At 57.0% G+C, this 25,603-nt stretch overlaps 2 protein-coding genes across 4 annotated transcripts in view; one reads left to right on the top strand and one right to left on the bottom strand.

Annotated features, from left to right (window-relative positions):
• Nucleotides 1-1,398: 1,398 nt before the first annotated feature.
• On the top strand, nucleotides 1,399-15,007 carry PODN (podocan). Its single transcript, XM_023727057.1, has 9 exons — nucleotides 1,399-1,827; nucleotides 3,092-3,185; nucleotides 4,627-4,691; nucleotides 6,539-6,648; nucleotides 7,856-8,012; nucleotides 8,308-8,423; nucleotides 8,966-9,623; nucleotides 13,301-13,449; nucleotides 14,812-15,007. The coding sequence occupies exons 1-9, from the start codon at nucleotides 1,444-1,446 to the stop codon at nucleotides 14,987-14,989; spliced, it is 1,911 nt and encodes a 636-aa protein (XP_023582825.1). The 5' UTR covers nucleotides 1,399-1,443; the 3' UTR covers nucleotides 14,990-15,007.
• Nucleotides 15,008-18,289: 3,282 nt separating this feature from the next.
• SLC1A7 (solute carrier family 1 member 7) overlaps nucleotides 18,290-25,603 on the bottom strand; it is a 54,297-nt gene continuing 46,983 nt past the window's right edge. The window contains exons 8-11 of one of the 3 annotated variants that reach the window (XM_004371721.3): nucleotides 23,414-23,608; nucleotides 22,482-22,616; nucleotides 21,858-21,960; nucleotides 18,290-21,266 (exon numbers count right to left, since the gene is read on the bottom strand). In XM_004371721.3, the coding sequence (XP_004371778.1) occupies nucleotides 21,048-21,266; nucleotides 21,858-21,960; nucleotides 22,482-22,616; nucleotides 23,414-23,608 (652 nt within the window). In that variant the 3' untranslated portion in view covers nucleotides 18,290-21,047. Of the gene's footprint in view, nucleotides 21,267-21,857; nucleotides 21,961-22,208; nucleotides 22,617-23,413; nucleotides 23,609-25,603 lie in introns of those variants that run through there. The other 2 variants (XM_004371722.1, XM_023727056.1) reach the window with 2 other exon arrangements.

The following is a 25,603-nucleotide window of genomic DNA, read 5'->3' as shown; positions in this document are numbered from 1 at the left end:
CCTCCCCCAACCCCGGCGCAAGTCCAAGTAGGTACCAACCGAGGACGTTGGCAAATCACCCCCTACCCGCGTCACGAAGGCTGGCTGAGGCACGGGATTCCCTCGCTAGGCCTCTGGGCCGCTTGCCCCTGTACCTGCTGTACCGAATGCATTACTCTCTGTAATCTCTGTAGTAGTGATGGCAGCTCTTGCTCACCTAATGGGTGCCAGGTACTTGGCACCTGTTATCTGCTGACTCCTCACAGAAACTGTGAATGTAGACATATTGTCCTCAATACGTCTGTGGCTCAGTGAGGTCATAGCCCGTAAGTGATGAAGGTGGGACTTGAACTCAGGTCTGTGGGACTCCAAAGTCAATGTACCTCAGCCACTGCCTGTCACAACTTAGCACACGCAGTTTTCCCAGAGATATTTCCTAAGTGATTCCCTGTAAAGAGAACTCCAGGGACCCAGCCCTGAGCCAAGCCAAGGCCGTGGGGCTGCTGTCCTTGGCAGCCCAGCATCTTCCTCAATGGACCTGAGACCACCTCCCTTCCCCTCCCTGCTCCACCAGGGGACATGCTGGGGAGTGGTGTCCTGCAGGTAGCAGTGGTCACATGAACACATGAGGCACTGGGGAGGGCAGCTGAGGGTGCACACGTCAGGAACAGGACTCGGGGGGTCCTGGCGGCAGCAGCAGCTCTATTCGCTGATGCCTCCTCTGTGCCAGGCTTTGGGCTGGGCCTAGCCCCGGCCACAGAGAGCTGCTCACAGGCCTGTGTGGGAGAAGGACACATTTGTGGATTCACAAGGCATGCTAAGGGAGCAGTTTATACAAAGCTCTGTGGGAACATAGTAACGGAGAGCCCTGAACCATCTCAGTCTTCCCAGGGGACACAGCATTGGAGTTGGTTCTTGGAGCACAAGAAAGTACTGATTGCACAAGAGAAGGGAAGAACATTCCAGGCAGAAGGAACAGTATGTGTGAAGGCCTGGAGGGAGGAACTATTAAATAGTCCCATATGACTGGGGATGAGTGGGGAGACAGTTGGATGAGAGGCAGGGACCAAGTCCTGAAGATCTAGAATAGCAAGCTGAAGAGTTGGGTTGAACCGTGCTGATGCTGGGAGCCCCCTAGTACCTGGCTCAAATCCTGGCTCCACCATGGCTGCTGGAGGAGAGAAAGGGCCTCTCAGCACTGCCTGGCCAGATCAGGCCCTACAAGTGACTGTTCTAGCCTCAGCTTCCCCTTCAGTGAAATGGGGGTACAGATTCCTTGGGGCCTGGCCTGGCAAGGGTTGGAGAAGGTTTTGCAGACCTGCCTGAGAACAGGGCTTCACCTCAACCCCCACTCCCAGGGCGGCCCTGGTGAGGGTGGGAAGAGTTCAGGTGGTCAGTAGATCAGTTGGGTGCCCAGAACAGGGCCCAGAGTGGGTGCTTTCCCATGCCCGGGAGGGCTGCACGATGACTTCCGTGGGCCCCAGCCCCTGTGCCTCCTGTGCCTACTCGTGGGGCTTACTCGACCCTCCTGCAGGCACCATGGACCGGAGCAGGGTGCTGCTGCTCCTGCTGCTGCTGCTGTCACAACTTCAGCTGGGACGGGTGATTGCAGTGAGGGCCCCTGCGTTAGGCCAAGCCAGCACCCACAGCCCGAGCCCTGAAGAGAACGAGTTCATGGAGGGGCCGGTGCTGGTCCTGAGCCCTGAGGAATCAGGGCCCGGCCAGGCCACAGTCAACTGCCCGCGTGACTGCGCCTGCTCCCAGGAGGGTGTCGTGGACTGTAGCGGCATTGACCTGCGTGAGTTCCCAGGCGACCTGCCAGAGCACACCAACCACCTGTCCCTGCAGGTGAGGCCCACCCCGCGCCTACAGTTACCAGGGACCCAAGGCTCCCGTCCCAGAACCCCACACTCACGGCTCCTGCTGTCCCTGCTGTCCCAGAGCCTTCAATTTTCACGGCTCCCTGCCTGCCCAGACTCCAACACCCATGGCTCCCCACCCCTGATATAGGGTGCTGGGGAGCCCTGGCCCCACCTATGTGGCTCCGCTCCTGATTCCCCACCTCGGAGCACTGTGATAGCACAACCTGCTTGGTTCACTTGGCCCATGGCAGGGTGGAGAAAGTAAGAACAAAGTGGACCCCGGCTGGAGTACTCTGGGGGCGCAGAGGGCAGCGTCTTCCCATCTGGGGATCCGGGAACCTGAACAGGCCTGGAGGCAGGATTTTGGCCCCTCAAGAAGTGAGAAAGTGATGGTGGGAGCTGGTGCAGCCATGGTTGTAGGGCCCAGCCGCCCTGGGGGAGAGTTACACCGATTTCCAGAGGAGAATCAGGCCCAGCATCCCTCCCTGGCCACACAGCATTGGTGGTTCTGGGTTGGCAGTGGTGGGAGCCCAAGTCCAGGGTAGCCAATGAGGGAAAGGGACAAGATGAAGACAGCATTTATTGCTGTTCATTCGTTCATTCATTCATAAACTATTTCCTGGGTACCTGCTGTACACCTCTGGTGCTGGGATGTAGGGGAGACTCGGACGTGCCCTGACCTTGAGGCGCTCACAGCCTGAGGCGGAGCAGAGACATAAACAGATAGCAATAATCCAGAAGTGACAGGAGGAGGCAGAGGGGGCTGTGAGCCCACAGCAGGCTCCTAATTTGGCCCTAATCCAACCCAGGAAGGTTTCTGGAGGAGGCGGTGCCTGACCCGGGTTATAAAGGTTTCCAAGGGGAGTGGAGACAGCAGGGCTGAGAAAGGGAACCAAAGTGGTTTCTGGCTTGGGCGTGGGGGACGGGCTGGGGGCACTGGTCATCCAGTAGCAGCACAGCAGGGAGCAGGTCTGGGGAGGAGACGGCAGGATTAGCGGTGGGCACGCCAAGTTTAGACCGCCTATGGACACCCAAGTGTGGGCCCCTTGGAGATGGGGCTCATACCTCTGTGTGGTCACTGCTGTGCCCCCAACGCCCAGAGCTGGCACCCAGGGTCCGTCTGCCATGTGGAAAATGCGAGGGGAGGTTCCCAGCAGAAGGCCTGGCTCCTAAGGGTGGGGGCGGGCCTCCGTGAGGGCAGGAGCCCTGGGCACCCCTCAGGCTGATGCTGCCTCATCACCTCCCCCCAGAACAACCAGCTGGAGAAGATCTACCCCAAGGAGCTCTCTCGGCTGCACCTGCTGGAGACTCTGAACCTCCAGAACAACCGCCTGACTTCCCGAGGTGAGGGATCACCTAGAGCCCTAGGACCAAGGACACCAAACGAGGGACGTGGGGGCCTGGCAGAGCTGGGTCCCACAGGCAGAGGTTGGCCCTGCAGATCCTGGGTGTGGGAAAGGGCAGGCCTGGGCTGGGCTGGGAGGGGGCCAGGCAGGGACCGGCTACACACAGGGCGAGGGCTCCCTGTGGCTGTCTAGGAGCCTCTCCTGGGTGTTTCTGCCTCTGCTTCCCCCCAGGCCTGAGACCTGGGACATAGGTCAGGAGAGAGGCCTCAGAGACACTTAGAACCCAGAATCTTTGTCAGAGAAGCTTCAACTCACGGACGACCTTTAGGATCAAAGAATTGTAGAGTCCTCAAATTTTTAAAAGTTTATTTTTTCTGATAAAAATAATATATGAGTATGATAGAAAAATTGGAAATGTAAAAAAGAAAATGTAAAGAAAAAAAAACACTCATAATTCTGCCACTTGGAGTTAATCACTATTGACATTTTGGTACCCTTCTTTTTCTTCTATTTTTTTTAAAAATCAGTTTTATTGAGATATTATTTATATACTGTACCATAAAATATACCCAGTGTAAAGGTACAATTTGATTTTGTCAATTTACAAAGCTGTACAACCATCGCTACAGTCCAACCCAGTCGCTTTTCCTTTGTGTTTTAGAATACACAGCTGCATTCATACTATAGGTGTGATAACCTGCTTTGTTTCACTTAGCAATGACCTCAGTGGCATTTCTCATGTTGCTAAAAACTCTCAGTAGCTATCATTTTACAGAGGACAGCAGGGTATTCTGTGGAGAGGATGCTGCACACACGGTTTATATAACTGTTCCCTCTTGTTAGATACTTGGGTGAGGCCCAGCATCCGAGGGTCTTGGAGCCAGGAACTGAGTGTCAGAGGCCGGCCTCCTGGCTGGAGGGGGGCCAGCCTGGCCGAGCTCCCAGCTACAGCTGGGTTCTGACCCGACATCTGCCGGATGGGGAAGGGGCGTTCCAGGTGTCTGGGAGGCTCAGGGCCAGAACCTCGGCCCCACCTGCCTGTGGGGCTGAGTGTGAAGTAGGGCTCTGTCCCCCCAAGAGGGGAGTGCTTCTTCCTGGCAGGGAAGGATCTAGCTGGATCTCCTGCCTTATGCCATGACCTCCCCAGGATCCATCCCCACTTAGGTTGCCCTGACAGGGTGGAGGGTCAGGCAGTCTCTCAACAAACACTGCGTCTGCCTCTGAGCTTGGGCCCAAAGGGCAAAACGGGAAGAAAATTGGGCTTGGCTGGACAGACCCATTGGGACTCTTTGGGAAGGGATCAGAGGAGAGCCGCCTCAGGGATAGTGCTCCCCAGTCTTGGCAAGGGGGCGGGCGTGGGGGAGGGCGGCTGGTGCCCGGTGTGCTCCCCTGTAGCATCTCCTTCATCCAGGGCTCTGACCGATGCCTGTCCTTTGAAGGGCTCCCGGAGGAAGCGTTTGAGCACCTGACCAACCTCAATTACCTGTACCTGGCCAATAACAAGGTGAGGGCCCCAGGCAGGGTGGGAGTGTGCTGCCCTGTACCCCTGGTGTTCTCTTCAGCTGAGTTCAGTAAACTTTCACCAGGGTCTCTTCTGGGCTGGCTGCTGGGTCCCCACTGCTGCTCAGACATGGTTGTGTGGGAACGGACACAGACCCCTCACGTGACCAGGGCAGAGTGTGGTCAGATAATGAAGACAGAGGCCAAGGCCTACAGGAGTATAGGGGAGAGAGAGCTCGTCTCCACTGGGGAGGGAGCACTTGGAAGGCTTCCTGGAGGAGATAGTATTGAGCAGGGCCATGAAGAGTAATAGGGTTCCAGCCCATGGCTCCGAGGAGGGGGGCACTGCAGTAGAGGGGACAGCATGAGTGAAGGCACAAAGGCACTCAACCTCAAAATATCTGATGTGCCTCAGGGCTCCATCTTGGCCCCTTCTCCCATTGACCTTGCCTGAGGCGAGCCATCCTCCCCCTGGGCTTGAACTCCCATCTCTACATCATGGCCATGTCCAAGGGTCAGTCTTCAGCCATTCCCGCTCCTCAGGACTTGAGATTCAGAGATCTAGCTGCCTATCTGACATCTCTCCTGAGATATTCAGTGGAAGTAGATTCCTGCCCACAGCCCTCAAACCCAATCCTCCTGTAGTCTCCCAACTTCTGTAAACAGCGTCACCAACTACGTGCAGCACCATTGGTCCAAGCAAAAAATCTAGGAGTGCTTCTGGCATCTGTGCTTTCCCCTGCCCTCCAGTTCCACATCAAGCCTCTCCTCCTGTTCTGGTCATAACCAGTTGCTGTCGAGTCCATTCTGACTCATGGCGACCCCACGTGTGTCAGAGTAGAACTGTGCTCCACAGGGTTTTCAGTGGCTGATTTCTCAGAAGTAGGTTACTAGGCCTTTCTTCTGAGGAGCCTCTGGGTGGACTTGAACTGCCAACCTTTCAGTTAGCGGCCGAGAGCACTAACCATTTGCACCACCTAGGGACTCCAAGTGACCATTCAAAATTCATTCTCTCCTTCTACCTTCCTTCCTGCTGAAAACCCTCCAGTGGCTTCCCCTGCCACTCAGAATGAAATCCATACTTCTGCCCATGGCCCATGAGGCCCTGTGGGATCTGGCCTCGCCTAACTCTTCTCCTCCACTCCCTCCCTCCCACTCCACTCCAGCTGCTCCAGCCACCCCAAACTTGCCTACTCGGGACTGTGCGCCACTGTTCCTGCTGCCTTGGATGCCCTTCCCTCTGATCTCTGGTATTTCCTTCCTTCCATTTATGGTGCCATGATGGCTTAAATGTCACGTCCCTGGCCACCCAACTTAGTCGTTCTCTGTGTTCAGCCTGTTTTAATTCCCTGCACAGTGGTTATCACTGTCAGATCCTTTTATTCTTTGTGCATGGTCTTCTCCACCAAGATATTAGCTTTGGGGAAGGCAGGAACTTCTCTGTCTCATTCCCCAGGATATGCCCAGTACCTGGACCCGTGCCTGGAACGTTGCAGCACTCAGTGACTACTGTTGAATGGATGATGGGTGGACATTGTGGGATGTGCGGATGGCTCACTGTGACTGGACAGAAGGGGCAGTGTAGGGGAGCAGTGAGGGGAGAGACCAGGAGGACAGACAGGAGCAGGGGACAGGCCCTGGAGGGCTTTGAATGCCAAGCCAAGGACTATGGGAGCCATCAGGTTTTGCTCTTGTTTTATCAGGGGAATGGGACAGGGTTCCATTTTAGGAAGACAGCCCTGGATGCAGGGTGGAGACAAATTGAAAGGTCCAGACGAGCATCAGGCAGCCTGTGGGGCCCAGAGCCAGCCTCTGCCCCTCTGTTTGTCCTTCTGACTCTTCCCTTTGCAGCTGACCTTGGCACCCCGATTCCTGCCGAACGCCTTGATCAGTGTGGACTTTGCTGCCAACTATCTCACGAAGATCTACGGGCTCACCTTTGGCCAGAAGCCAAACTTGAGGTCAGAGGTCAAAGAGGGTGGCCCTGGGCTCAGGATGGGGAGCAGGCCTTGGTGGAGGCACAGAGAGGACCCAGACAGGCCCTGGAGGAGGAGCTTGCGGTGTAGTGGGAGGCATGCCCACGCTCAGAGCTGTGGCAGACGGAACCCAGAAGTCTCCTTGAGGACATGATGCCTGAACTAAGACCTGAGTATGAGGAGGCAAGGACAGAGGGTGTTACCTGCAGAAACTGTGGGGATAGGTCAGGAAGTTTCCCTCCTTTCTTGTCCCTGGAGAAGGAAGACTGATAGAACTGCCCTTCCCTGGAATCGGCCTTGAGGGAGTGAGCTCGCAATAGCACAGGTGTGTGAGCAGGGCAGGGTGGCCCTGGGTGGGAGGCTGCTGAGGAGTCTCTCCTGGAAGGAGGTTGGCCTAGACAACGTGGTGCTGCTTCTGTCCCTGAATCTATCATCTCACTCCACTCTTGCATCCCCGAGAAGCCAGCGTCACTGTGTGTGTTCTCATCCCATAGACGAGAAGGCTGAGGCTCAAGAGGGCCACCCAGAAAGACTGAGCTCTATCTTTTATGTGTTTATCTTATTCCTTGTCTTCTCTCCTTCTAGTAGGTCAGCTCCAGGAGGGCAGGGGTCTTGCTGGTTGTGTCCACTGCTATCTCCTCAGAGTCTAGAACAGTCCTGGCACATAGTCGCTGTCACTATCTATTTGTTGAATGAATGAGGTGTCACCTCCTCTGGGCCAGGCCCTGTGTTGGGCACGGGGACACAGAGGTTGGAAGGGACAAGCTCTGTCTTCAGGAGTTCCCACAGAACTCAGAGCCAGGCTGTGTGGGGTTGACAGGCAGGGAGGTGAGAGCTGAGAGGGAGGGAAGGACTTGAGGGCTGGGATGGGCAAGGGAGAACTGAGGACTTTGAAGGGTGTGGAAAAGGACAGACTTGGGCTCAGGAAAGCTGGGTGTGAATCCTATTTCTACCACTAACTTGCTGGGGGGCCTCTGGTGGGTCACTGCCCCTTCTAGTCCTTGGTCCCCTCAGCTGTATAGGGAGGGGTCTGAGGCTTTTCTAACTCTGCACCCTTGGGCTTGGATGGGCTGAGGAGGGCACTCTGGGCTCCAAATCTGGCCTGAGCAAAGGTTTGGAGGCTCACCAGTTGAACTGGTGCAGGGCTGGGTGGAGCCCAGGCAGGGGTGAGAGCCTGCGCCTCCCCCCCCAGGTCTGTGTACCTGCACAACAACAAGCTGGCGGATGCCGGGCTGCCAGACAACATGTTCAATGGCTCCAGCAACGTCGAGATCCTCATCCTGTCCAGCAACTTCCTACGCCATGTGCCCAAACACCTGCCACCTGCCCTCTACAAGCTGCACCTCAAGGTGGGGATGGGAAAGAGAAGACCCCACAGCCAGGGATCTGCAGTGGGGGAAGAGCTCAGGCCCACGTGGGCACAAACTAGAGGGCAGAGTCCACTGGGGAGACGTGAGGAGAAGCAGGCCGAAGCCTGGGCACCTGGCCTTCAGTGCGGGTTGTATATGGGGCCGTCGACACCACACCTGACATGCTCCAGGCCTAGGCGCCCTCCTCAAGCTCCTCCGGACCCCTTTCCACTCCTCATCTCAAGGCCTGCCCTTGCCCCTCAGCTCTCCCTCAAGCTCCCTCCTCACTTTGCAGAACAACAAGCTGGAGAAGATCCCACCAGGTGCCTTCAGTGAGCTGAGCAACCTGCGTGAGCTGCACCTGCAGAACAACTACCTGACTGATGAGGGCCTGGACAACGAGACCTTCTGGTGAGCCCCCACCCGGGTCCTCTGTGTGGCTGCGGCGCCCTGGGAAGCTCCTCCCAGACCACCCCCAGCCAGGCCCTCACACATATCCCTCAACCACCTACCCCTGGCAAGTTTCCCTGGAGAAGGAACTCTGAGGATTGTGCGTCGGTTGACATTTCTGTCCCCAAGGACAGGTGATGTGTATGGGTAAGGCCTTTCAGGTTTCCAACAAAGGAAGCATTTGCAGAGACTGGCCTCTGGGTACCAAGTACAAACTCAAGCTTTCTTGTTGAAAGCAAATATATGTTTATTTTTTAGGACCCAGGGAAGGTCTTAGTTACACAATTGGTCTTCAAACAAACTCCTGTGTGCCAAAAACTGTGCTAGAATCATCCTAAACCAATGTATCATTGAATCAACCCAATGAGAAAACAGAGGCTCTAATAGGACCCCTAGTCAGCGAATGGCAGAGCTGGAATGCACTATGGCAGTTCCCATGCGACCTCCCTTGGGAATAATGGTGTGGGCTCCTGCCAACCATCCTAATTTCCTCCTGCCCCCAGGAAGCTCTCCAGCCTGGAGTATCTGGATCTGTCCAGCAACAACCTATCGCGCGTTCCAGTGGGGCTGCCCCGCAGCCTGGTGCTGCTGCACCTGGAGAAGAACGTGATCCGGAGTGTGGACGCGGACGTGCTGACCCCCATCCGCAGCCTTGAGTACCTACTGCTGCACAGCAACCAGCTGCGGGCGCAAGGCATCCACCCGCTGGCCTTCCAGGGCCTCAAGAAGCTACACACGGTGCACTTGTACAACAACGCGCTAGAGCGCGTGCCCAGCGGCCTGCCCCGCCGCGTGCGCACCCTCATGATCCTACACAACCAGATCACGGGCGTTGGCCGCAATGACTTCGCCGCCACCTACTTCTTGGAGGAGCTCAACCTCAGCTACAACCGCATCACCAGTCGGCAGGTGCACCGTGACGCCTTCCGCAAGCTGCGTCTTCTGCGCTCGCTAGACCTGTCCGGCAATCGGCTGCACACGCTGCCCCCCGGCTTGCCCCGCAATGTGCACGTGCTGAAGGTCAAGCGCAATGAGCTGGTGGCCCTGGCGCGAGGGGCGCTGGCCGGCATGGCCCAGCTGTGTGAGCTCTACCTCACGGGCAACCGGCTGCGCAGCCGGGCCCTGGTCCCTCGTGCCTGGGCAGACCTCGCTCGCCTGCAGGTATGAGGAGTGGAGGGGAGTGGGCCCTGTGGGTGCAGGGCACTGCTGGTATGGCTGCCCTGACCCCACCCATCTGCTGGAAGAGGGGCAGGCAGAGGACTGGGTCATGAGGGTGTTCAGCTGGTATCGTCAGGTTGAGCTCATTCACCTGCAAGTACCAGCTGATATCTAGGGGGCCCCAGGGTAGAGAGATGCTGAGCCATGCAGGGGGTATGGCTGGCATTGTCTGGATCAGTCCAGACTACCTTCAGGTACAAAGATGAAGGGCCTGGCAAGACAGGGCTATGAGCAGAGTACAGCCAGTATGGCCAGGCTGAGCTCACCACCTGCAGGTATACGCTTGAGGAGGGCTGGGGGGTAAAGGTGGGGGTGGCAGGGCTGTGGTTCAGGAGTACTGGGGGGCAGTTCAGATGGCACAGGAATGTCAAGTTAACCCACCTGCAGGTACAGGAATGGGTGCTTGGAGAAGGCTGGGCCTTGCAAGGAGCATGGCCCATGTAGCTGGGCTGACTTCACCAGTCTGCCGAGAGCTAGATAGAGGTGGGGGTTTCTATTCCAGGCATTCTGGGTGTGCTCAGTGGGTGTGACTGCTGTGGCCATGGTCAGAGGCATGCAGGGATGTCTGGGCATATGAACCAAGCCTGTTTTGGTTAAAAGTGAAACCATCCAGCTCAATCAACATGTACCCTTTCACCAGAGGAACCTGGGTGGCAGGGCCGAGGTGCTGCAGATCAGGGATGGAGCTGTGGGGACCCTCCCTGGTGGCGGTCTGCCCCAGCCCCCTCTGCTGCCCTACAGCAGCCCCAGTGCACAGCCTTCACCACCAGACCCATGATAAGGGGCCCCCAGGGCATTGTTGCCTCAGGACCTCTGCATGGCTGTTCCGTCTTCCCCCAGCTGTCTTCAGGGCTCTTGCTCCTACTACTTCCTTGGGGCTCTGCTCAGATGTCACCCCCTTGGGGCCACCTTCTCTCAGCACCCCATCACCTTCCTCTGCTTTGTTTTTTTCATCCCTCCCGGGCATTAGGTCATCTATTGGTTTGTTGCCTGCCCCTCCTACTAGAATAAGAGCTGGGATTGTAGTGTTGTGCTCATTGTTGGACCCAGCACCCTCCATGTGGTGGACTCCAAGTGAATGCTGGAGGGATGATTGAATGAGTGCATGGAGCAGGGGAGCTGGCAGGATGGGGGCTATCTGATCAAGAGATATGGGAGAGAGGTCAAAGCTTTGAGGCTGGAGCCCATTGCTGGGAGGGACTGTGCAGAAGCAGCTGGCTTAGCCTCATTTGCTCACTCAGACCTCCCCACTGAATGCCAGACACCAGTATCCAACAACCTCTGCCTGTTCTCCAGTAAACCAGTTGCCACTGAGTCAACCCTGACTCATGGCGACCCCATGTGTGTCAGAGTACAGTTGTGCTCCATAGGGTTTTCAGTGGCTGGCTTTTCTGGAAGCAGATCAGCAGGCTTTTCTTCTGAGGCACCTCTGGCTGGACTTGAGCCTCCAACCTTTTGGATAGCAGCTGAGCGTATTAACTGTTTGTACCACCCAGGGACTCCTGCCCATTCTCAAGGGGCTCCAAACCCTGTTGTCTTCTCCTCCACATCTGCTCCTCCTGCTGCATTTTCTAACTCGTTGAAGGAGATGATGATCACCCAGGTACCCATGGGAAACTGGGAGCTGCCCTTGAGATACCCCCTCTTCCGCACACCACCTGCCCCCAACAGTCCATCATCACCAAACCCTGTCACTTCTACCATCGCATCTCTCAATCGCCCACTTCTCTCCATCCCCGCTGCCTGCACCAAGGCTTGGCCACCTCCATTTCTTGCCTGGACCACAGCTTCCTAGGAGCTCCCTACTCCTAGGAGCTCCCCACTGCTAGGAGCTCCCCACTCCTAGGAGCTCTCACTCCTGCATACCATATGCAGTCAGAGCTATTTTGAAAAGCACACGTCCATCTCACGCTACTGCACCAACCACTTCATGGCTTGCCATTGTCTTTAGAACACAGGCCAGAGACCTTGCCATGCCTTCAGCTCTGCCCCTGCTCCCACCAAGTGAGCTTCTTACAGTTTCCCAGACACACCGGGCTTTGCTCATACTGGCCCCTCATTCTTTGCTGGTGATGCCTACTCATTCATTCCAGGCGCCTGTACTGAGCTCCCACCTTGTGCTGGACGCAGCTCTAGAACTGGGAACCAAGTAGGAGTAAGAGAGATAAATGGTCACTCCCCTCCTGGAGCTTATACTTAGGGCTCAGCTCAGTGTCACCTTCTCTGGGGATCTTCCTCCCCACAACAGTGGAGATGGGTTAACTGCCTCCCTGGGCCTGGGTGAGCTGGGCCAGGGATGAGGGTGTCTGGCCGGGGGAGGGGTGCTTCCTCACACTGCTGGATCTTTCTACAGGCACCGCTCCCTCTGCTTTAGACCCCGCCCCTAGCCTCCCAGCCATCTGCCCCTGTGTCTCCTCCTCACGAGAGAAGCCTTCCCTGCCCCCAAGGCTGGGTTTCTCGGCCCCAGGCTTCCTCATCACAGCCCAATGCCGCCAAGTTGTCATGCTCAGATTTTCATCTATCTCCCCCACCAGGCAGGCTTCCTGAGGGTGGAGGCAAGTCTTGGTGGGTCCCATGGCCCCTGGGTCCACCGGTGGGCGCTAGGATGTTTGGAATGAATGCGGAAATGCTAAGGTAGTGGTGTGGGGGCACCCAGTGCTGTGGGAACACAGTGGGAAGCAGGAGCCCTGCTGGGCAGGGAAGGTGACAGGGGACCTTCCCAGGAGAAGTGAAGCCTAAACTCCCTCTGGATCCTGACACCAACCTACTTGACTCTCTGGGTTCGTGGCCCCTGTTTCCTGACCCTGAACTCAGCCTGCCAGGGTGAGGAAGGAGACTTAGGGAGCCCAGTGTTCGCCCTGTTGCCGCCCAGGTGTGTGTGGGGGGGGGAGGGGGGTGGGTTACTGACAGCCGGAGGGGCCTGGTGCACCATCCAGGTGTCCTGTCCACTGCAGGGTTTATTCTGCTCTCTGGAAACTCATCCCCATTTCCCTGACTGCCTGGCTCCTGAACTCTAGGCATTTGGTGACTCTGGAACTAACCAGCCTAGGTCCTGGCTGCTATACCAGGGTCACTGAGGGCCTCACACCCTCACTGTCCTGCCCCAAACACCCTGCTCCGGTCCCTGTCCACATGGCCCTGAGCTCCTCTGATGAGCAGCCCTGCCCCTGTGATCCCCCCACTTCCACCCTCATTCAGGGCCAGTGGGATGAGATTCAAAGGCTGGAGTTTCCCTGGGATCTGCCCATCTGGGATCTTTAGTGTGATGGGAGTAACAGATGTGTTAAAGAGGCAGAACTGTGACACCCGAACATCTTGGCTGTGAATTTATGTTTGAAGGCAGGAGAGGCTGGGTAGGACACACATCAATTAGGAACAAAGGTTTAGAGTCAGATGCACTGGATTCCAGCCTTTTACAGACTGTGTGACCTTGGGCAAATCACTTAACCTCTCCGAGCCTGTTTCCCCATCTGGAAAATGTGGATACTTATAGACCCACTCCTCACAGAGTCATCCTGAGATTTAGATAGGCTGGGGGTTGTTGGGAGCTTTGCAAGCTGTTAAGTGCTTTGCACAGGTGGGAGTCCCTGATCCCCCATTCCCTCTGGTCACCCCTGCAGCTGCTGGACATCGCTGGGAATCAGCTCACAGAGATCCCTGAGGGGCTCCCTGAGTCACTCGAGTATCTGTACCTGCAGAACAACAAGATTAGTACCGTGCCTGCCAATGCCTTTGCCTCCACACCCAACCTCAAGGGGATCTTTCTCAGGTAGGAGGCCCCCCAGCCCCGTGCCTTGTGCACGCCTCCTGGGGCACCCCACGTCTCCAGTGGAATAGTCAAGGTTCTGGGATGAGCTTGAATGTAGAGGCTAGTGTATAAAGCCTGACTTCACTGTTGACTGGCTGTGTAACCCTGGCTATGGCACAGACCCCACTGAGCCTCCATTTCCTCAGCTCTCAAGGGTAGAAGGAGCCCTGGTGGTGCAAATGGTTAAGCACTCGACTGCCAACAAAAGGTTGGTGGTTCAAACCCATCCAGAGACACCTCAGAAGACAGGCCTGGTGGTCATAGCCTTGAAAATCCTATGGAGTAGTTCTACTGTGCACACGTGGGGTTACCATGAGCCGCAATTGACTCAACGGCACCTAACAACAACTCAGAGATGGGGACTGTCCTGGCCAGGCCTGGCGAGGTTCAAAGGTCTGTAAAAGGGCTTCATAAACTTTAAAAAGTGGTGCATGTGGGCATTATTGATGATACTGTGGCAGGAAGGGACTCCAGAGAGCACCTTTCGAGTTTATAGCTGGGAAAGCCGAGGCCCAGAGAGCACAGGTGACTGCCAGTGTCCACGGCCAGCCAGGCTGAGCCTGGCCTGGGTCTCAGGCCTAGGACAGCAGATGCTCAGCCCCACGTTGGCTCTGGGTATGGGGGTTTGGAATGATCTGGGGGACCCCCAAGCAACTGAGGAGCTTCTACCAGCAGAACCAGAGCGAGTGCCTCCAACACCCCCTCACCCTTGACTGCTTTGAGAGGATCGGAGCTAGACCAGAGAGGAGGGTGGGCAGAACAGATAGAGGCAGGGTGCCGACTCCCAGGGCTGTGTGGCTTAGGAGGCCCCAGGGTTGGCGACGTGGGGTGGGGTGGAGTGTGGCCTGTGCCTCAGGCTCCTGCAGGGGAGCTGAGGTGCAAAAGAGTCGAGGGGCCTGAGACCAGAGCTGTGGCCTCTGCCTCCTCACACACAGAGTATGTCCCCAGCCTGGCCTTTGTGCCACTCTGCTCCAGGCACTGAGGTGACTCCAGGCTGCCCATCCAGGAGCCCCAGATCTCGGGGTTAATTCCAGAGGGTAGACACATCATACAGTCAGAGCAAGGACATACGCAGAGGGAGGCTGTGCACCTTACTGATGGGGAAGCTAAGAGGAGCAGGACCAGTCATCATCAGCTGCGGCCCCCTCCCAGCTGTAGCACCCCAAACAGCTGGCACTTACCGTGATGCATCTTGCTTTCCAGCCTCCAGCCTTTTTGCACTTGCTGTCTCCTCTTCCCTCCCCTTTTGCCTTCTGAAGTGGTAGGAGTGAGGACTCTGAGGGTCGGGCTCCTGGCAGTGACCCACACGTGGATGTCACACAGGTTCAACAAGCTGGCCGTGGGCTCTGTGGTGGAAAGCGCCTTCCGGAAGCTGAAGCACCTGCAGGTCTTGGACATTGAAGGCAACTTTGAATTTGGTCACGTTTCCAAGGACCATGGCCGATCGAAGGAGGAAGATGAGGAAGAGGAGGAGGAAGAGGAGGAAGATGAAGGGAGATAGTGACAAGGTGAAATGGATCTGACCCAGGTAGGTGATCAGTGTGGGGGGTACCCCTTGCTCCTCACCACAGTTTGCCATCCCTGTCCGTAGTCTGGGATCTTTCTGGCAACTCCTCACCCTCTGTCCCCAGCTTCATCCATTCATTCTGCAGACATATACAAGCAGTTGATGTGTGCCAGACACTGAGTGAGGCGTGGGGTTATAGCAGCAAGCCTATAGGGTGGCCGCCCCATGCCAGGGCACTATAATCCGGTGAGGGGTGCTTTGATAGAGGCTTGCTTTATACTCCAAGCAGAGAGGATAGGGTGGGGCATGATAATGGAGACAAGCAAACGGATGGGAAGGGGGCTTGGGGGCAGATGCAAGAGGCCAGAATCATCCTGCTGGGCATGGAGTGAGGGAGAGGACAAGGCCTGGGTTTCTAGCTTGGAATTCAGGTGGATGGTAGTATTTGGTGGAGGAGAAGGTTTGGTGGGAAATCGTTGAGTTTGGGAGGCCTGAGGGCATTGAAAAGCTGCCCAGAGTTGATTGGTTATGTGGATCTGGGCTCAGGAGTGAGATCTGGGCTCAGGAGTGAGTTCTGGGTGGGAGATGGGGATTCAGGAATCGCCAGTCTTGAAATAGTCATTGATGCTGCAGGAGGCGGACTGAGTTTGCCCAGGGAGAGTGAGTGAGAGGCCAGGGCGGAGTGGGGAGCCCGCAGCGGGGACTGAGATGGAGCAGCTTGGAAAGGAGGCAGGAAAATCGTAGACAGCCAAGGGAGCAGGCGTTTACACACATATATAAGACAAGCATCCACACATGTGCATAACACACAAATGCACACCCATGCACCCACACACCCATGTACATGCACACAGGTGGAGAACACAATGCCACACAGGTGTGCACACATAACCATGCGTACACACGCATGCACTCTGTGGTGGTCACATGAGCAGAACATGTATGTGCGTGAGCACATGGCCACACAGGCCCTCACATGCACATATGTACATACACATGCGTACACATATGTGCACAGTATGCAGACCTGCACGCGCTTCTCCAAAAGTGGGCAATCAGCTGTGCCAGTGCTGCTGAGAAGCCAAGGGAGCTGAGCCCTGAACCAGATTGACCCACAGGAAGGTCATCCACGACTTTGTAGGGAGCGGCTTCAGGGGGGCGATGGGGACTGAGAGAGTGGCTGGAAAGGAAGTGGATCCAGGGAGTGTAGACAACATATTTGAAAAGTTCAACTGTGATGTGATGAGAGAGAGAGGGTGTGGTGTGCAGGAAGGGCTCATTTCACTGTATGCCGTTTTTAAGGTCTAGAGCTGGTTTCAGTGCTGGTGGGAGGGGCCGGTAGGGAGGAAGGAGTTGGAGATATAAGAGGCGAGAACTGGGTGTGAGAGATTCCTGTGGAAACAGTAGGAGGGACTGGCTGTGGCAGGAGGACCAATGCTTCCTCCACTGTGGCAGGGAACGGAGGACCAAGCGGCTGCAGTCACAGGCCCGTGAGTGGCTTGGTGGAGGGCCATGCCGTCAGCCACCAGCCTTCTCTTCCCTTCATGCAGTGGGGGGGTGGGGGTGGGGTGCTCAATGGACTGGGGTGGGCATGAAGGTGGATGATTGGATCCATCCACGGCTGAGGTTTGGCCAGGTGCGTGGGACAGGAGGGCAAGGAGACAGGAGGTTGTTTGAGTGCATTGGCAAGAGAACGGCTGGTGTCAAGGGCCCTGGGGTCAGGCTGGGTAGGGAAGGAGACTCAGACCGGAGGCGTTGGTGGGCAGGGCACTGGAGACGGTTGCTGGAGAAGGGACATGCTGGTAGTGAGTAGCCAGGAGGAGAGGAGGGTGGTCGGAGGGTGATATCAGAGGGTAAGATTTCAGACTGAATCATGCTAGGATAGGGGCCTGAGGTGGGTGCCGAGATCCCCTGAGGGTGCATGGTAGAGACAAGAGCGTGCATGGGGGAGGCCCTGGGCAGCACTGGGATTACCCTCTCCTCCCTGTCCTGGAGCCCTCAGACAGAGCCAGGGGTCTGCAAAGTGGTGACTGGCCATTCAGTGAGGATGCCACTGCCCTCCTGAGGAGGCTGTGGGGTCGTGAGGTGGGAGAGAATCTGCCCCACTGGAGGACAATGGCCATGGTCGGATCTCTTGAGCAGGGCCCTGGGAGGGACCCCAGGGAGTGACCAGTGGGCCATGCTGAGGCTCCAGGAGGAGAGGGCCTGCCTCCAGGACCCAAAGGCAAGGCCACCGTCCCTGTCCGTGTTGGCCACCAGCACCTCCCTGTGGGCAGCCCCCCGCCTGCCCACAGTAACCTAGCCTTCTCAGAGCCCCCTTAAGCAGGGGCTGCCCTCCACTCTAATCCACCTCTCCCAGGCTGGTTGTGGGGTGGTCTGCCCTGGCCTGCTGCTGACCCGCCTATGTGTTCTGCAGGACAGTGGACCGCCAGACTCCTTTCTGCAGTGCACGCTTGTGCCTGTGAACCCTCCATCAGCCAAGCTCACAGACGCCATCCGACACACCCACGCTGTACCACGGGCGTCCTGACAGATACAGGCTGAACACACAGTCTCACATCCCCACCCCTTCCTGCAGTGTGCCCCAGACCCAGACACGTGCAGACACCACATCACACCCGCACATGCTCAGCACGGCCACACACGCAGCCAGCTGCGCCATCCCCTCCCCGTGGTCACACTCTCCGCCCCACGCTCACCACAGCTGTCGTCACACCCTCTGAGTCATGCAGGCTCGGGGGGAAGGGTCTGACCCCACCCTGGCACACACAGGCACCTTCCCCTGTGGACACATGTGCACATATACACACAGAGTCATGTGCAAACATCCCCCACAGCCTATGCCACCAACAGCTCTTGTCCCCAGCCAGAACTGGCCAAGACAGCTCACCATCTGCCCATCCCTCTGTCCGTCCTCTGGAGAAAACACAAGGTGATCTCCGTGCCCTTTGTGGCCAGGTGCCTGCTGCCCTCTGGAATCACAAAAGCTGCCTTTTGTTCCTTTCCCTCCCTTTGTGGACGGGAACCTTCAGGACTGCTGCCTGGCCTCTCCTGCCCTGCCTCTGCCCAGCTGCTGGGGGCCGTCACTCTGCTGAGCGCCCCTCCCCTGCCATGGTCTGGCAAGGCCACAGGCACCTCTCCGATGGGCCAGCCCTAGTCGAGGCCAGACAGGAGAGCCTCAGGGGGCTGTTAGGGACCTTGGTGCAGGAGTGAGGGGGAGGCTGCGGAAATGGGCCAGAGGATGCAGAAGGAGCCCAGCCATAGCCTACCCGTCACTGTCTTCATTCTTTGGGCCTATGGGAAAGTTTTGGGTACCTTTGTTTTTTATTCTTTTTTTTAAGAAAAAAATGATAAAAATATCAAAGCTGATTTTTCTTATTACAGAAAAACTAATATAAAAGCATTATCCCTGTCCCTGCAGCCTGTGGCAATGTCTGTGCATGCTTCCTGCCAGGTGCTGGGCTGCACGGGGCGGGCTGGGGAGGAGACAAGCACCTTGGCTCCCTGTCCAGACAAGCAGAAATGGTGCAGAGTTCTGTTCTGGGGCCCAAAAAGCAGTTGCACAGGCAGAGATCCAGTGGCACAGGGCTTAGTTGCAGGTAAGGAGGAGGTCTGGAGGTGTGTGTGGACCACCGGCTCAGAGGGAATCAGCAGGTGAAGGGCGGGGACGGGACCCCCACAGCGTGTCTGTGAGCTCACACTGCATCCCCCAGAAACTGGGTGTCCAAGCAAATGACCTGCCCGGCTTTGGGCAGCTCAGGCCCCACCTGGAGGGTCAGCTCTGCACTGAGGGGGGCATTTCCGATGGGTCTGTCCCATAGGGGATGGCTGGTGTGGGAAGGGGACCAGAGGCAGGCCTGGGAGTTGGAGCAGAGCTGACTTGGGGGCCCAGGTCTCCAGAGGGCTGCCTAGTGAAGAGGTAATAGACATGCCCAGTGTGCCCACCATCCCAACAGGGGCAGCACTGGGTCTGGGGGAGGAGCTGCAGGGAGGCAGAACACAGCTCAGAGCACGGAAGAGCCTCTGACAGGCAGCGTGGCCCCACAGGGGTTTGAGATGCCCAGGAAGTAGTGACTCTCCGCTATTGGAGTTGTGTAAGCACAGGCTGGCGGGCCTCCTGTCAAGCCTGATAAGGAGCAGATTCCTGCCTTGTGGTGGGAAAGACTCGACTGCCTCAAAGAGATGTGGCATAGGAAGGGGCGAATAAGCCAGTCCACACGAAGGTGGGAGTGACCCATAGCTTGGCATCTGACCGTTCCTAGGTGAGCTGGCCTTAACAAAGGAAGGATGTGCTAAGGATGGCCCTGACAGCCCCCAGCCCCATGGTGTAAGGGAGGATCCTGGGCCCCTCACACTACAGCAGTCAGCAGCTTCTCCTGACAGTCTTGGCCACCCCACAGCCCTGGGAGGAGAATGGATGTAGTTCAGGAGTAGAAGGCTGGGGACAGGTGCTCTCCTGACTCTCTGAGTGACCTTGGGGAGGCCCGTCCCCTCCCTGGGCCTCAGTGTCTTCATGGGCTCCATGGTGCTAGACCCTTCCAGACCCCAATGCTATATCTTCTCCCCCAGATCCATCAGAGCAGGCTGCGTGGCCAAGGCTATGCCCCCTAAAAGCCTCCTGGAGGAGCCCTGAGGGGTGAGGAGAATGAAGGGACAGTCTGGATATGTCCTCGGGCACATTTCCTCCCTATAGAAAAGAGTTTACCAACGGGAGCTAGATTGGCTGAGGAAATGTGCTCCTCTTGTGGGGACTGATCTCAGGGCCCTGCCTGCAGAGCAGAGCCCAGGCCTGGGCCAGAGTGGTCTGTCCACACTTGGGCCACCTGGACAAGGCCCAGCCATGATGTGACTGCTGAGACAGGTCCCCGGCAGGCCTGTTTGCACCCTGGCCCCTCTGGACATGACAGTTGGTACAGGCCTGTCCTCACTCTGGCCGTCTGGACAGGCTCATCTGCACTCCGGCTTCCCGGACAGGCTTGTCCACCCACCAATAGCCCAGACAGACCTGTCCACGCTCTGACCACATGAACAACCTGTTCGTGTTCTGGCCACCTGGACAGGCTGTGCAAACTCTGTCTGCCCCAGCAGGCTGTCTGCGCTCTGCCAGCCTAGATTGGCCAGTACTGAACTGCTGGCTAGAGTATGGTCTCTACTAAAAGCCCACAAGACTTTAGAAACAAAATACCTTTATTTAGTGACCACTGAATTTGCAAACACAGGAAGGAATAGAAAGCCTAACTCTGACTTGCCACCCAGGCTTTGAGGAGAGCCAAGCCCAGGGCCACACTGGCAGCTTGACCCAGCATCCCAGGCCAGGCCTCCCCGCCGGGTCCCAGCTTGCCCACCTGTCCAGTGGGAGGCTGGCCTGGATGTTTCTAAGGGCCCTTTAGTGAAGGCGTCTCTGTCTCCACATAGGATGAGCACTGCAAGAGCCCACGTGGACTGTGGCACGTGGAAGGCCCGTCCTGGGGGAGAGCTATTTGGCTGAGGCCACATGATGGGGGGGCCCGGCCTGGGTGGGACCCAGCTGGGGCAGAAACCAGGCCACTGTGATTATGCTTTAATCAAGTGAGAGCAGTGGTGGATGTGGGGGCTCCTAGAGAGGGGCAGAGCCTCTCTTGACCCCAAAAGTGCCCTGTCTTTCTGGAGGGAGTAGCCTGGGTGTGAAAGACTTGAGTCCTGGCCCTGACATTTCCTGCTCCCAGATCTCAGACAAGTGTTTCCAGCTCTTGGAGCCTCTGCTCCATCACCCAGAAAGTGGGGAGAATAAGCCCTGCCTGTACCCTGCAGGCTAACACAGTGGAAACTGCAGCTTCCCATTGCAGCTCCGGGTGGGCTGTGGAGGGCCCCGTCACTCTATGGCTGGGTATCCTGCAGGCAGCTTTTCATCTCCCTGAGACTCCGTGTTCTGTCAGGTGGGGCTGATTCTAGCCTCTCAAGGGTGCAAGAAAGTGTGAGCCTGGCCCCCCCATCGTCTGCTCAGGAAATGTTGGCAACTGAGATCAATCCCCTAACCCTGGAGGCCTCCCCTGGCCCCTGCAGACCCACAGGCTCAGACATTGGTCTCAAGCTCGCTGATCTCAATGGTGCAGTGGTCCAGACTGGTAGTGGCTGGCTCCTCATCCTGCTCCACCTGAATGGGGACATGGTGGGGGCAGGCGGGGCCCAAAGTCAGCTCCGAGGCCTCTGCCACGCTCTTCACACAACCATTGCGCTGGGTCGCCACGATCTCCTGGAGGCTCACTGGCTTGGTCTCAAAGGGCAGCAGTTTCTGGAGAGGGGAAATGGGCCTTGGTAGCAACAGGAAGGACTGAGGTTAGACACTAGGGAGGACTGAAGTTCAGTGGAGCAGAACGGGCTCAGGGCTGGGAACCATGTGACTGGTTTTCCTGTAGATGTGCTGTGTGACCTTCGTAGATCACAGGGCCTCTCTGCACCCAGTTCCCAAGCTGTCCTGCCGCCTCCTGGGGCTGCCTTAATAGAGGAAGGGACCTGACCTACAGGGTCCAGTGAAGGGATAGGGGTCTCACCTGCCTGAGCCTCAGCTTCCTTCCCTGTGAAGTGGGGGCAGCCTACCGCATGTGCCTATTGAAGCGTGGCTGTTAAACAGGAGAGTGTCAGCTCCATAAGGGCAGGGAGTTTTATCTTATTGTGTTCACCACTGTTCCTCCTGCATCTAAATCAGGGCCAGCCATGGTAGGTGCTCAATAAATAGATGTTAGAGGAATTCATTGGTCACCCCATTTAGCAGATGAAGAGCTGGAGGCCCAGAGGCAGGGAAGAGCTGCTGCCCTGCCTAACCCACCCTTGGCTCCACCCTCCTGCCTCCCCACAGGCTGGTGGAGGAGGGTACTGCCATCACCTCGGTGCCCGTGTCCCGAACGAAGTCCTTCCGGCAGATATGGGCCATGATCCCTGCGGCCAGAGCATCACCCAGCACGTTGATCATGGTGCGGAAACGATCCCTGGCGGGCCAAGGTGGCGGTGGTTAATTGCTGGACACTTTAATATAAGGGGAGCTGGCAGAGGGCAATACTTCGCCCAAAGGAGCGAGGCCCCCGCAGCTGCACCACAGGCTGTGACCCGCTGTCACGGCAGAGACCAGTGTCGAGGCGGTGTCCTGGCACCTCTCAAGCCCACCCCTTGGTGCTGTTGAAGCAGGTTGATGCAGGGCCGGCTTCATGGGCACAAAGTCCTGTGCTTAGAAGGGCCCACGCTTGGCTTAATGCTCTGTTGCAGCCATCTTGAAATTCTTCATAATTTTTGAACAAGGGGCCCTGCGTTTTCACATTGAACACTGGGCCCCACAAATTATGTACCTAGGTCTGTGTCAATGGGAGGGCTCCCCACTGTACCAAACCACAGCAGTTCCCCAGCCCCCGACCACCTGGGGAAGGACTCAGCTCCCCAATCCGCAGTGCCTTGTGGCTCAGAAGCCAGCCCGTTCCCGAGGGGTATGGGAGGGGGGACGACAACCTCCACTCACAGAGCCCAGTCGACAGCAACAATGAGGGTGATGTCGTCAGTGGGCAGTCCCACGGAGGTGAGCACGATGACCATGGTGACGAGCCCAGCCTGGGGGATGCCGGCTGCCCCAATGCTGGCCGCAGTCGCTGTGATGCTGCCAGAAGGTCAGAGGGGAGGAGAAAAGGGGAGGACCCGGCACAAAGTCAGGGCCTGCCTGGCTCCAAGGAGGGGCTGGAATGCCAGGGCCTCTGGGAACAGCCAGCCGGGCAGGGGGGTTGTTAAGAACGCCAACATCCCTGCTCAAGGTCCCACAGCTCCCACGGAGCCTCCATCCCTGGCCTCAGGAGAAGCTCTTAAGAATTTGTGGAAACCCCGTGTCTGGAGCTGCTGGCTCTAGGTTCCCAGAAAGCTGCAGCTTTAGAGCTTTGCAGAGATTCTGGCTCTCCACCGGCAGAGCTGTGCTGTGGCCTCTCTCTGGGGCCTGGTCTACAGGGTCAAACCTGTGCCCACCAGCTGGCGTGTGCAGCCTTCTCCTCACCTCTGCCCTCACCCCTGCACCCTTCCCTCAGCTCCAGCCACACCTCTGAGGTTCATCCATCTTGTCTCTGGCCTCTGCTCACAATGTCCCGCCTTCAATGCTCTCCCTCCCCAACCCGTGCAAACTCTATGACCTCCTCCAGCCCTGCTTCCTGGAGCTCCTGCCCCTCTCGGCCCTCTGCCTGCCCACAGGCTACAAGGCAGCAGTAAGGAAGGAGCCCTGTGCCAGGAGTCATGGAGGCCAGGGGCCGGTCTCAGCCCCTGTGATGACTTGCTCTATGGCTTGGGGTGAGCCCCTTGACCTCTCTGGGGCTCTGAGACCCCATCAGGTCTGGAAGTCTCAGAATCCTGAAGGCCCCTCCAGGCCCCTTCCCCCTCATCTACACAGGGTGTGGGGTGCCAGCAGGGGTGCACCTGATGGTGATGATCTGGCCGAAGTCCAGATCATAGTTGTTGACCTGGGCAATGAAGATGGCCGCCACAGCCTCGTAGAGCGCGGTGCCGTCCATGTTGATGGTAGCACCCACAGGCAGCACGAAGCGGGCGATACGCCGGTCGATGTGGTTGTTCTCCAGCAGGCACTTGAAGGTGATGGGCAGTGTGGCTGAGCTATGGGCAGAGGGGCCAGTGTCTGCCCACCACCTCCTCCAGGATGGGCAGGCCTCAGGCTGCCCACCTACTGGCAACAGGAAGCCCGCCCCTCCCAGGCGGGCTGGCCCATCACAGGGGATGAAAGGGCTTTGAAAATGGTCAAGGGTGGCACGCTTACAGGAGCGGGTGGTCAGCCCAGTGCCTCAGAGGAGCCCCTCCCCAACCCAGACCCATGTGGCTCTTCTCAGGTTGGGAAGGGAGTTAGTCCCTTGGCAGAGTACCCACTGTGTCCCAGGCACAGAGTGAGGAAGAGACTGGCCCAAAGTCAGACCACTGAGTCAAGAGTTTAGGAGAGGCCACTGTAGTGTAAGTGGTTAATAGTAGGGGTTCTGGGCCTGACTGTTGTTGTGTGCCTTGGAGTCGACTCTGACTCATAGTGACCCTATTGGACAGAGTAGAACTGCCCCATAGAGTTTCCTGGGCTGTAATCTTTATGGGAGCAGATTGCCAGGTTTTTTCTCCCTTGAAGTGGCTTGTATGTTCAAACCGCCAACCTCTCAGTTAGCAGCAAGCTCTTAACCATTGTGCCACCAGAGCTTCTTGGGGCCGGACTGCCTGGCTCCAAATTCCAGCCTCCTACTAGCCATGTGACCCTGGCAACCTCCTTGTGCCTTAGTTTCCTTTTCCCAAATTGAGGCTACTAACAATACCTAGATTACAGAGTTATTGGGAGGATTAAGTGAGTACTTAGGACCATGCCTGGCACATTGTAAGCACTCAATAAACATTATCCACTGTTAGTATTGCTTACACTTGTTGTTAGAGTTCTGGGAGTCCTTGAGTGGTGCAGTTAAAGCACTCGACTGCTAACAGAAAGGTTGGAGGTTTGAGTCCACCCAGCAGCACCTCAGAAGAAAGGTCTGGCAATCTACTTCTGAAATTAAGCCACTGAAAACCCTATGGAGCACAGTTCTACTCTGACACACAGGGGTCACCATGAGTCAGAGTTGACTTGATGGCAACTGGTTTTTTTAGTTCCTAGTGGCAGTGCTGGGACTAAAAGTCAGGTTGGTATGCCCCAGTGCCCTTCCCTCTCCCCAGAGATCACCGCCTGGGGACCCTAGTTCCACTCGCCAGAGGCTTTAACAAGCATCAGATGTGCTGGGCTGAGGCTTATGGTTCCTGTCAAACAGGGGGTGGCCAGGCTGCTGGCTCTGGCAGGCCGGGCCACTGCACAGGGACTGGCAGCCATGTGGGGCTTTGCCTTCCCCTTCGCCTCCCAGCCTCTGCCCTTGTTGTAGGTTCTTGGGCAATAGTGGCTGGGACTTTTTCCTCAGTGGGGTTCTGCTCCCCGAGTCTTGCATGAGGTACTTCTCTGCCAAGAGTGGGTCATGTGGCTGCTAGGGAAGGAGGCCTGCAGGGGGACCCCATCCCCATTTTACAGATTGGGAAGCTGAGGCCCAAGTATGAGAAGGCCATAAGGGCTGACGGGAAGAGAGTGGCCTTTGGCTCAGACAGATGTGGGCCCCACATCTGCCCCATGACTTCCACAATGTGGGAGCCGCCCTGCTTGTGAGGCAGTCTCCTCACCACCCTTTCTTCTCAGGGCTAGATGCTCAGGAAATGGCCACTTGTCTCCCTTCCCACCTGACTGACAACTGCTCTGCATGACTCTAATTCCCTGACATCTGTACTCAGCTGCAGTTTGGGGTCCTTAAGGGCAGGTCCTGATCCATCTGGCCCAACCTGGTAGTTTTGCTCTTATTGGATTATCTCAATCCACACAGCAACCCCACGAGGCAGTGGCTATAATTATCCCCAATCTGTATATGAGGAAACTGGTGCCCAGGAAGGTTGAGTGACTGGCCCACAGTCACACAGCTAGGGAGCAACGGAGCCCTGATGCAAACCCACGCAGTCTAGCTACACTGCCAAGGCTGTAACAGGGCATCCGGCAAGGATGCACGAACAGTCAACAGGCAAAGGCCCCAGAACTGTGGGGGATGGGGGTGG

The sequence above is a fragment of the Trichechus manatus genome, unplaced genomic scaffold, assembly GCF_000243295.1.
Source record: "Trichechus manatus latirostris isolate Lorelei unplaced genomic scaffold, TriManLat1.0 scaffold00015, whole genome shotgun sequence".
Classification (NCBI taxonomy): domain Eukaryota; kingdom Metazoa; phylum Chordata; class Mammalia; order Sirenia; family Trichechidae; genus Trichechus; species Trichechus manatus.
This window is presented reverse-complemented; position numbering and strand designations above follow the sequence as displayed.